Source organism: Peromyscus leucopus, chromosome 22, assembly GCF_004664715.2.
Source record: "Peromyscus leucopus breed LL Stock chromosome 22, UCI_PerLeu_2.1, whole genome shotgun sequence".
NCBI classification, from domain to species: domain Eukaryota; kingdom Metazoa; phylum Chordata; class Mammalia; order Rodentia; family Cricetidae; genus Peromyscus; species Peromyscus leucopus.
Window position 1 is genome coordinate 19,751,515 of NC_051081.1, and position 11,692 is coordinate 19,763,206.

The 11,692-nt window shown below is 55.9% G+C and overlaps 1 protein-coding gene across 1 annotated transcript; it reads left to right on the forward strand.

Annotated features, from left to right (window-relative positions):
• Positions 1-6,632: 6,632 nt before the first annotated feature.
• Positions 6,633-10,428, forward strand: Six2 (SIX homeobox 2). Its single transcript, XM_028893559.2, has 2 exons — positions 6,633-7,736; positions 9,748-10,428. The coding sequence occupies exons 1-2, from the start codon at positions 7,177-7,179 to the stop codon at positions 10,076-10,078; spliced, it is 891 nt and encodes a 296-aa protein (XP_028749392.1). The 5' UTR covers positions 6,633-7,176; the 3' UTR covers positions 10,079-10,428.
• The last annotated feature ends 1,264 nt before the right edge of the window (positions 10,429-11,692 follow it).

An 11,692-nucleotide genomic window follows, 5' to 3' on the forward strand; every position in this document is an offset into this window, starting at 1 on the left:
GGGTAAAAATAGCTACTGGGTGACTTGGGGCTGCACAGTAAAAGCTGTGGCTATTTTGAACAAAGAGGTGATTCATCCCAGGTAGGTCATAACGGGATAGCTTCAGATTTCATCGCAATGTGCAGAAGGGTATACACCATAAAACTGGGGAATTTTTTATTTCTAAAAATATCTAATGTGGGGCTAGAAAGCTGGCTCCATGGTTAAAAGCACCCTCTTGTTGAGCATGGGTGTGCAGTTCCCAGCACCCATAAGGTGATTTACAACCATCCGTAACTCCAGTTTCAGAGGATCTGACTCCCTCTTCTGGTCTCCAGAGGCATTACAACACTCCACGGTGTCCTTAACATATATGCAGGTAAAACACACACCCATACATTTTTTAAAAACTAATCTTTAAAAAAATAAAAATCTCTATGTAATATTTTCAAAGTTCAGCGGTCATTGGCCACTGAAACTAAGACTATTCAGGGACTAAGCAACACTAATTATAAGCAGTTTTGAACACACTTTCACAATCACAGCCCTAGTGATGAGAGCCTCAATTAGAAAGCGCCTACTATGAACCAGAGGTTTGCTGAGCTTAATCTATAATCTCCCACGTAATTGCATTCAATTGAACAAACAACCGTTGAATGCTTGATGTGGGGCTCTTAAACCCATCTTACAAATGAGCAAAGTAAAGCTCCAAGCTTAAGTAGTTTACTCAAGAGGTGCCTGTGAGTCAAGGGCCCATAGCCGCCTGATGCCAAAGCCCACGCCCCCTGCTCCACACCCGATGCATTCTCCATGCGTGAGCACATGCTGACAGTACAATTCTATTAGGACGGTTGGAACGGAGGCAGTTCACGGCAAACGGGCCAGCCATGGCCGTCCCCACAAGCCAGAGTGCCACCATGCTAACTAAAGAAAAGACATTTATGTAAGGCTGGTTTTGACCAGTTCCTCCTGCAGCAGCCTCGTCCACCGGGGTGTCCCTGTCTTATCTGTTCTCCCCATATCTTGTTTCTACTACTTCATTAAAGTGTTCTTACGGGCTCCACATAAATCAATTAGTGCACATCACTCTATAAGAATCGGCCTGGGGATTTTAGTCTTAATTCAAAATGACAACGAGGTATTGGATTTCCAAGGTAAGAACAATGTTGGCTTTTTCCAGGTCCCCTTCAAAGTGCAGAGCTTCTTGGGAAGCCCTGAGTGGCTGCCTCTGATACCAGCTGGGAGGAGATGCTCATCCAGGTGCAACCCAAATCGAGATTGCCAACAGCAGTCACTACCTTGCGGGAGGGGTTGTCACTGATGAGTGGGGCTGATGGGTTGTAATTACGGGTAATAAAAAATAGATACCACATAAGAGAGAAGTACCAAGCAAGGAATCCCTACCCCCAGATAGAGTTTCTCACAGGTAATGGAAAGATGAAGAAAAATAATAAAAGAAAAAAAAAAAACCTTACTTCTTCCAGGGAATTTGATCTACCCTTTGTCTATGGAGAATTTTTGTAAAGTAACTGAGGAAATGCAACTCATGACAGCCGCCCCAGAAAAATTAGAGTAACTCAGAAAACTTTCCTGTGACCCACAGGAAGTTGGTGATACTGTAGGCGATCCATGACTGGATTTTTAATATCCAGTCTGTGGCTTCTTGGGCCATAAGAAGACTCCAACTCCCAATTCTTCAAGTTGAAGAAAGGCACCCAGCTCTGTAGGATTTCCCCCTATAAACAAGAGGGGAATTTTAAAGAACGTGATGGGATTGAAGAGGAGGAAGGAAGTCGTTGAGTGGCCTGATGACTTCCCAGTTGGGGCTGTCAGTCAAACCCCTGTGGTCATTCAGACATCCATTTAAACGCGTCCTGGGCTCCCAGACCCTTCAGAGGGAACATAGCAGGGAAAAAGCTTGTGTGATCTTGTGACCGTGTGTGTGTGTGTGTGTGTGTGGTGTGTGTGTGTGTGTGTGTGTGTGTGTCTCCTTACCGACCAGTTCTATGTATCATTTCTCTTGCTTTCTCTGCCAGTAGTCCTGTGCTGCTGTGTGGGCCTGGGAGGAGATCGCGATCTGTCAGGGCTCCTTCTCCCTTCTAGAGGCCTCGGGGAAACTGAGTAAATCCACCCTTAGACCTGAACTTGGTGACATGACGCGGGGCGGCGCTAGCACCTAGTGTCAGCAACACACCGTTTAGGGATGCACAGTCACTCCACTGTCCCGCGGAAAAACTACCCCGGGGCCGATTTCAGCAGCTTCCTGAAAATTCTATGAACCGGCCGCCCCTCGCCGGATGCCGGGCCTCCTGCACCAGCGGCCCCCACCTCCACTCGGAGGGGCCCGGCACAAGGTGAGGCGCCGTCAAAAGGCTCACCAGGCCCAAGCGGTGACCGCAGGCGGGGACCCGGCCAGGCGTCGCAGGAAGGCGGCCAGGCCTTGGGAGTCGCCTCCAACACCGCCCGCTGCGGGCACCTCCCAGGCGGATCGGCTGCCTTGCCGGCCTCCAAACGCGCCGCGAGCCCTGGCGCCCTGTCTTTTCGTTTACACAAGATCCCGGGTGGGGCTGCAACCCCCAAACCGTTTTCAAAAGCCGGGCCTCCTCCAGACTGCAGCGTGGGTCGCAGGCTAAAGGTTCGCAGGTCAGAGAGGCAGAGTGAGCCCCTGGGATCCATGCTGACTGACCCTTGGGGCCTGTTACAGTCAGAGCCACGTGCGGCGCAGGCGACAACACGGTTTATGCCCTGTCCAGAGTGCAGCCCGCCGGAGCCCAGGGCCCTGCAATCTTGCCTGCGCTTGGGGTGCCTGAGAACCGTTCAGCTAATCGGGGCGAGCAGTAACCCAACATCTGACAGCGGTCCTACACGTCGAACAACACAGAAACCGCGGGCTGTCAGAGTTTGCAAATGCCAGCATCACTTGCGGAGACACAGCAGACCTGGCAGCTGCCAGAGGCAGGTGAGGAGGCGCAGAGGGTCGCCATGCAAACCCGCTCGAGCTGCTGGCCCGCTTTCAACGAAACGCACAGCTCAGGCCCAAGAAGGTTGGGGAGAGTTGGTGGCGGAGAGAGAACAAGAGTCACTGTCCAGCGCCGCACCCGGACCCGCAGAAGAGCGGACATGCCCATCTCTGAGGCTCACAGAGCGTCGCCGCCGATCAGGCGTTTGCATCGTCAGCCAACAGCACCACCGGAGTCAGTCTGGGAGATTTCTGCGGCCTTTATAAAGGGTAGGAAAAATAAAGATCAAGCAGACACAAGCTCTGATTCGCTGATTTCGCATAGAGAATCCACTCCCCTTTCTTCTTTTTTTTTTTGGGGGGGGGGTCACAAGGGCTTGCCCAGAACGAAGGTCTTCTGGTCCACTGGCCTGGGAAATAGTCAGCGAGTACTTTCTTCCCGCTGGATCATCCGATTCACTCCGAAAGTCCCCAACCAAAGCCGAGAAAGCCCTCGGGACACCCATAGGGCCGCGTGTGAGTGCGGCGTGCCAGATGTCCGTTGGTCAATGGGCGCCGGCCAGTGGTGGCCTTCGGGTGCTCCATTCTGCAAGTTTCCTGCCAATTTCCAGGCGCAAAGGCCTTAGACCATCCCTGTCCAAAAGACTGGAGCAAAGAAATCCTGTCAGCGTGAGCTCATGGGGCGCACCCAATACTGCCTTCCAGACAGTCCGAAGCTCCCAGGGAATTTTCCAGCGCAGCTGGGAATGCAAGGAGACATTTCAATGAATCGCAAATTCCCAAACGTTTACAAAAGTTTCCTCCGTGCTGGCCATAAAGTACCCTGCCTGTGCTCCCTGAAACAAACTTTTAATGCAAGCATTTTTGAGTGTACGACAGGGTGGAGGAAAACGCATAAGGCTGAAAGCTGAGGTCAAGTAGAGACCGAAGGCTTGGCACTAACAGGCCTCTCAAGCAGCTGCTCTATGTGCTGGGACTGAGGGCTGAGCTTGCCTAGCCTCTCTGAGGGTCACGCTGGTGTCTATCAAATCCCCACCCAGACAACCTCTGTTCTGTCTTGTAGCAAATCCTGTAAAGGAGGGGCCAGACAGACGGCTGAGTTCGAGGAGACCCTGGCTGAGATTCTAACCTTTTTAGGGCAGGCATCCTGCCGGGCCCCCAGCTGCGGAGATGTTCTCTGGCCCAGACCTGCTAGAACTGGTTTGTGAGGAAGATGGAAGGAGAGGATACACTCGCGCACTGGGTAATGGGGTTACAGTTTTTTCTGTGCTTGCTAGGTAATGACATTTCATCGGGCACCCTGGATGGCAGGTCCCTCGTGGGTTCTGCTCTGCCTACTCCTGAGAACTGCCTGGAGGCTCCAGGCAGGGTTAGTGGTTGAGCTGTGACATGGGGACCCCAAAGAAGGCAACGCGAGGAGGCCTAGAATGGTGGATCTCCAGAAGGACATAGAAAATCTGCCTACCGTGAGCCTTGGCTGGGCCCACTCCTGGGGGAAGTTCCATCAACTTAAAGCTTCAAAGGCCCCAGAGGGGGCAGGTTTGTGGTCAAGCCACGCCGGGGTTGCAGAGAGCATCCTCCTTGGCAACACTGATAGGCCAGCACCAGAAGGGCTCACTGTGGCCCCAGCTAACAATGGTGATACCGGTACCGGCTCAAAGTCTTACACCAGGAAGCAACTGGTCCAGCACCCAGCCAGGGTGCTTCTTTCCCTCTCTGGCCTTCCTTTACCAAACAACAACAACAAACAAGCCCTGTGTTGGCCGTGACCAGAGCTGAGATCAGCTGAATCCTTTTAACTATGTGGCAGAGGGGAGACCCTTGGAAAAGATAGGTCACCCTAAGCAGCAAGATATGCTCTGAGCCTCGCTGTAGTCTGGGTAATATATTGTCCAGGTCTCCCAGGATCCTTACAGCTCCCTCAAGGGCAAGCCCCATGCCTTGGCGACACTAAGATCTGCCCGACCCCACAGAAGAAGACTACAAAGACGACATCTGGATTTCTGCAGGAAGCGCATTCTCCTAGTGCTGGCTTAACACCTACTTAGGCAGTCCTGTGTCCTCGGTTCAAGGGGACAGGTCTCCGGAAAGTTAAAGTCTCAGGGCATCTCTGAGTGCTCCAGTCCCCCACCAAAAGACGTTTGGCCTTCTAGAGCAGAGCTGGAGTTCAGGAATTCATGCTGGATCCTTAAACAAATATGTACCTCACCCACAAACCACGGGCAAAAACTCAAATCAAAGCTGAGGGTCTAGACTCCCCACTTTCTATCCCCTTAGAACGCCTACAGGGGTGGTAATCAAAATGAAGTCTAAAAGTTACTCTGAAAACAGACCTTGTCGTCTGTGCTGCCTTGAGTTTTGAGAATTAGGAGCTTGAAGCCCAAACCCTGGGTGGGAAAAGGAGGAGGGGAGAACGGATATGCAAAGGACAAGTTGGGCAAGAAAATAAGCCCCGGGCTTTTTGAACCCTAGAAACTGCGGGGACACCCCCTCCCCCGTGCATAGCCCCCAGGGCTCCCTTGTCCTTCTTGTGCTCTTTTTTTTTTTTTTTTTTTTTTTTTTTTTTTTTTTTTTGCCAAGCAGCAGCACCACGTGTTTTCTTGAGGTGTTCTGACAAAGAATCAAAAGGCAGGGGGCACCTCCTACCCTCCTTCTCTAAGGCCCCTCATGCCGGAACTCCGCGCTGGATTCTCCGCTGAAGCGGCCAGGAACCCTAGCCCAGAAGTGGAGAGGCTGGAAGTTGGTAGATCCTGCCTCCTCTCTCTCTCCTGCGCACGAGCCACCCGGGAAGCGCTACACTCATCCTACACCCGCTGCCCAGGGCTCCCCGAGGGCAGTCTGCGGGTCTCTGCGGCTCCTGGGTTTTGCGCCTTGGTCCCTTGCAAGAGTCAACTTCCGCAGAGGCCACGCAGGACTGCCGGGCGTTTCTCGGGGCCTGGGCCCCGTGGGGTTAAAGTCTGAGTCCCAGCCTGGCGAGGAGTGAAACGCGCCGAGTGGGGGCGGTACGGGCCGCGGGGCAGCCAGCCGGCTCGAAAGGAAGGAAAGGCGGGATCCTCCGGGAAGTTGATTCTCAGGCGTCCAGCTGCGGCCACTGCCAAATCTCTGACTTCTCTCCCCACCTCCTCCCCCTTTCCCTGAAGGACAGCTCGGGTCCCGGGTTTCTAGCATGGGGGTGGGGCGTTGTCAGCTGGAAAAGCCAAGTCTTCCAGAGGCCCTCCCCAAGAGAATCCAAACTCTCCATCCCACTGACCTCCTCCTGGGTTACAGTATCTCTGCCTGACAGCTGCGACCTTCCGAGCGACGCGGTGACCCAGCCGGGGCTGGAGCACCTGGCAAGGCCTGGGCAAGGCTGTTGCGTCGCCCTTAGTTTTGAAAAATAAATAAATAAATAAAGCGTCCCACACTTCTTCCCCTTGGAGGCTCCTTCTGTTCCCCCTCTTTCTCCTTCCTGCAAGGCACCCCCTCAAACGGTCCTCCGCTTTCCTTTCTATCCTCTCCCTTCCCTTCCCACCTCGGTCCTCCTCTTTTCTTCGGGGGGGGCACTCAGCCCCCCCTCCTTCGGGGCCCTCCTCCTCCTCCTTTGCTCTTTGGGCGTCCGCCCCGTCAATCACCGCCGTCTCGGGCCCCAGCCCGGCCCCTCTCCGCCTCCCAGGCTCTGGGAGTGCCTGGGGCTCCTGTCTCGGCCGCCCTTCGCTATGTGCAGAGCCGGGGCGATCTGTCAGCGGAGCCGGCCAGGGGGGAGCAGCCCCGGCCGCCGGGGCTCGGGTTACCGGTGACTGACAGCGTCTCCATGGCGAATAATTTGACTCGACTATTGTCTGGCGCGGGCAGGCCCCGGGTCAGATAACCCGACCAATCAGGGCGCGGGCCGCCGCGCCTCATGCCCGCTTAGAATAATATTATTAAAAAAGCTGCGAGCGAGCTAGACGGGAGGGAGAGCGAGCGAGGAGCGAGCGAACCAGCGGCGGGCGGGCGCAGAGCATGCGGAGCGGCGCCCCGGGCGGCCCCCGGGCTTGGGCGCGGGCGAGGCGCGCGGGTGGCGGGGGCGCGGAGCTGCGCGGGGCCGACGGCGGGAGCGAGGACGGACCGCAGTGACTCAGGAGCCGCCCGGGAGCCAAGCGCCTGGCCAGGGGCCCCGCCCGCCTGTCGGCCGGGCCAGGCCGGCGGGGAGGCCGCCCATGCGGGGCCGCGAGGCTCGGTGAGGGCGCGCGCGGGCGGGCGGGCGCGCAGCCGGCACCATGTCCATGCTGCCCACCTTCGGCTTCACGCAGGAGCAAGTGGCGTGCGTGTGCGAGGTGCTGCAGCAGGGCGGCAACATCGAGCGGCTGGGTCGCTTCCTCTGGTCGCTGCCCGCCTGCGAGCACCTCCACAAGAATGAAAGCGTGCTCAAGGCCAAGGCCGTGGTGGCCTTCCACCGGGGCAACTTCCGCGAGCTCTACAAAATCCTGGAGAGCCACCAGTTCTCGCCGCACAACCACGCCAAGCTGCAGCAGCTGTGGCTCAAAGCGCACTACATCGAGGCGGAGAAACTGCGCGGCCGGCCCCTGGGCGCCGTGGGCAAGTACCGCGTGCGGCGCAAGTTCCCGCTGCCGCGCTCCATCTGGGACGGCGAGGAGACCAGCTACTGCTTCAAGGAGAAGAGCCGCAGCGTGCTGCGCGAGTGGTACGCCCACAACCCCTACCCGTCGCCGCGGGAGAAGCGCGAGCTGGCGGAGGCCACCGGCCTCACCACCACGCAGGTCAGCAACTGGTTCAAAAACCGGCGGCAGCGCGACCGGGCGGCCGAGGCTAAGGAAAGGTACGAGTAAGTAGAGCATCGGCGCCAAGTTCCCTGGTCCCGAGGGTCGGGGGATGATGTGCTCCTGGAGGCGGTTAAACTGGCCCCGGGTCCATGTTACGCTCCCGGCTGCAGCCCAGCCTGGCTCAAAACAGCGCTTAGGTTTTGCTGGAAGACTGAGCGAGCGGCCAGGACTTTGTCTAAAGCGGGCAAAGTAGTGCGTAAGTTCTCAACTAATTCCCTAGTTGCTTGTGGACTAGATGGGGGCGGGGAGTTGCAGAGAGGACAGGGCTTTGGGCCTGGATCCCCCTGCAAGGTAGGCATAGGCTCAGGGCCTGCTCTTCCTCGGGGATCAGAGAAGTCACCTCCGAGTCAAAGTAAGTTTTTTTTTAGGGGTCAGAGCTGGGGTTGGAGCCTCCCAAGTATTATCCGGGCAATGAAGGCAATATCTGGGCAAGGATATTTCTTGTCTGGACGGAAGAGCTGAGGGCAAGGGAGTTGGGAATTATCCCGCGTGGAAAGGACAGAGAAATGAAGGGCCCCGGGGAGGAAGTGTCAGCTGTGGAAGAGAAGACAAGCACATACCTCTTTTCAGGCCTGCTGAATCCAGCAAGCCTTCCAGGACTTGTTAGACCCTTGGCCTTTCTCTCCTCGGGTCCTGCTCTCTCTGATGGGCAAGTCGGGTGTGTAAGGTAAACTGAGATCTGCTGAAGGGCTGGGAGTTGTATTTCCTCTTCCTCTCGGAATGCCGAACTAACCTAAGCGTTGAGGCCCTGGTGTGACCGCCTGCAACCCGCTCCCGAACTTTAATCTCCACGAGCGAACTAGAAGAGAAACGGGGTGTGGGAACAGAATCTCTCCTTCGGGTAACGGCAAAACAAGACACCTGGGTTAGGTGGTGTGAGGTGTGTTCAACACGGAGTGTCAGTGATCCTAGTCCCAGGGAAGGGTGCTGAACAGTGTGAAAGATGAGCAGGCTGCAGACTGGATCTGAGTATTCGAAACCCTGAAGTTGGACTATCCGCGGTCATGAGGTCTCACTCGCACGACTGCAAGCCCTGTGGATGCTCTCTCAAAGAGATCAGAAAGAACAGCTGTTAGGAATCCACGTGGAGATTTTACCCAGGATTTCAAATACGCACATCCCGGCAGCGACTGTCCACAAAAGCAGGGCAGGAGGTGGGCTCTCGACGCTGGGTTCACTCTCAGGCTGGCACCGAGTACAGCGAGGGTTTCTGACCAGGCCCCAGGTGAGAAATGCAGATTTTTGTCCCTGGGTCTCTGGTTATGACAGAAAGATCCAGGCCAGCGCTAACCACCCTGATCTTCCTTCTAGCTTCCCCCAGGGGTGGCTCCCCAGTCCCCTGGCTAAATATTTCAGGAGATGGCTAGGGAGGGAGAAAGCCTCCACTCTCTAAGCCTGATCCTTATGCCCAGTCAAATAGAGCTCACAGAGCCTGCTCAGTTTGGAATCAGGGAAGGAATTCTCAGGAGCCCAAGCCTATCTGCAACGGGAGTTCCCTCGGGCAGAGAAAAGCAAAGGACAGGAGGCCTGTGCTTACCCAACTCCAAGTGGGCGCCTCAGCTGGGATCGCTGTACCTGGAGTTTCTGTCCCCACTGCTACCCAGCAAACCTAGTTTGTCCAGCCTAAGTGATTTGAAAACCCAGGCTCTACCTTCTCATCCCCCTCAACTCCAGGCACCCCGCTTTGGTGCCTCTGCGCCAGATGGGGAGAAATGGAGTGGGAGACTAGGACCACACATACAGAGAGACCGGGAAAGGTAGTCAGGAGATTAAGAATGTGGGCTGATCCCGGGAGAAGGACAAGAAAAATCCAGAAAGGCTGCGAAAGCCGCAAAGAACCAAACGCAGGGTGTCAAAACTGGTAGAAACCGAAAACGCTCTTTAGCAACCAACCGCAGAGGCACCGAGTCCTGAGACGGGCCTCAGGCGCTGGCGTCCTGAGGGGTGGCTCTGAGGGGCCTCGGTTTCCCACTGACCCCACTCACTGCTTTACTCCTGCGCTTCCAGGGAGAACAGCGAGAACTCCAATTCCGGCAGCCACAACCCGCTGGCTTCCTCGCTCAACGGCAGCGGCAAGTCGGTGCTAGGCAGCTCCGAGGACGAGAAGACGCCGTCGGGCACGCCAGACCACTCGTCGTCCAGCCCCGCTCTGCTGCTCAGCCCGCCGCCGCCCCCTGGGCTGCCCTCCCTGCACAGCTTAGGCCACCCTCCCGGCCCGAGCGCAGTCCCCGTGCCTGTGCCGGGTGGAGGCGGCACGGACCCACTGCAGCACCACCACAGCCTGCAGGACTCCATGCTCAACCCCATGTCTGCCAACCTTGTGGACCTGGGCTCCTAGAACTCGGCTCCGGGCACTTGCTTTCCGAGCTCGGTGCGGGGACTTGAGAGACGGTGCCGGAGGGCGATAGGTGCTGGAGTCGGTACCCGGTACTAGAAGAGGGCCACGCCACCCACGCAGGAGCAGCAGAACTGGCCGGCGGGACAAAGTGGAGTACTGTCTGCTCCGGGGCCCTTCGGGGGATTCCTTCTCAACAAGTTGCTTTTGAGATCCTTTGGAGGCCAGAGACTCGGGCCTTGAACCAGGCAAGGGAATAAATTATAAACCACCACCACCACCACCCTGATTTTTCTCATCTCTTATCCCTTCTCGTTTCTTTCCTCTGCTTTCTTTTCAGTTTTTTTTTAATTTCTCCTCTTTCTATTTCTTTTCTCTTTCCCCTCTTGCTTTTTCTCTTTTCTCCTTTCCTTCTAAATTTCTAGAGCGATCTCTCTCTCTCTCTCTCTCTCTCTCTCTCTCTCTCTCTCTCTCTCTCTCTGTGTGTGTGTGTGTGTGTGTGTGTGTGTGTGTGTCTGTGTCTGTGTCTGTGTGTCTGTCTGTCTGTCTCTCTGTGTCTGTCTGTCTCTCTCTCTCTCCCTGATCTTCACACATCATACCCTTAGTCTTCCGGTCATCTTTTTTGAGTCCTCTCCTCCTCGAACTTTCCGGGGAGTCCATGTGAAGGAAGTTAGACATCCTGGGCCTTTGGCCCTCAAAGACCCGCCTCCTCGCAGTGTGAGCCTAAGGTGCCAGCTTTTTGATTAATAAATGAACAAGAAAGGGCTGCACCCCGGAAGCCCCTGAACAGTCCCATATGATTCTCTCTCTCTCTCTCTCTCTCTCTCTCTCTCTCTCTCTCTCTCTCTCTCTCTCTCTCTCTCTCTCTCTCTCCTTCCTTCCCTTTCTCTCCCCTTTCCACCTCCCTCGCCCCCTCGCTCCCTCCTCCCCACCGCGCCGGTTCTCCTCTTCCTCCTGGGACTGTGGCCTCCTTGCTCCCAGCCCAGAGTGCCTCCCCAGCCGTAGACTTGCCTTCCCCCTTTTATGCCCTCATGTGAATGTTCGTCGGGAGATATTTCTGCTTTTATTTTATAATAAAATTAGAAATCATAAATATATGGATATATGCCCCCAAGGCCCGGTCGGCCTGGCGTGTAACAGCGTCTGATTTCCCTACAGAGACTGGGTACCCTGGGGCGGGCAGTTCGGGACAGTGACCCTCGGGCGGAGTCCCGGAAACTTGAACTGGCCTTCCCTCGCCGCCGTGTGTCTCTGGCAAGGTGAAGGGATGAGATTGAAAACTCGGAAGCCTCCTTCCGTTAAGACCTAAGTCCCTTTTCTCTGCAGAGCGCTCTGCAGAAACAAGGACCAGACTTCCGGCTTCCATCGCAGCCACCACAGCAGAACCCCTGCCTGACACCCCCCCACACACACACACACACAAACACACACCACCGCTGAGGATGCAGAGGGAGTTGAGAGCCTGCGTGCAGAGGGAGTAAACGAGTTTGGAGTTGTGGGGTCCGGGAGGAAAATTGGACTGGGAGGTTTTGAGTCGGAGTTACTTCTCAGCATGGTCCAAGTCACTAGAACTGGAGAGCACAGTCTGGGCAGATTCGCCCGACCAGGAGCAACGGC

What these genes read in the sequence shown, in the direction of transcription:
- Six2 (XM_028893559.2), top strand. Translation starts at nt 7,177, where the DNA reads ATGTCCATGCTGCCCACCTTCGGCTTCACGCAGGAGCAAGTGGCGTGC. An exon ending in GCGGCCGAGGCTAAGGAAAG is followed by an intron (nt 7,737 to 9,747) that starts GTACGAGTAAGT and finishes CTGCGCTTCCAG; the next exon opens with GGAGAACAGCGAGAACTCCA.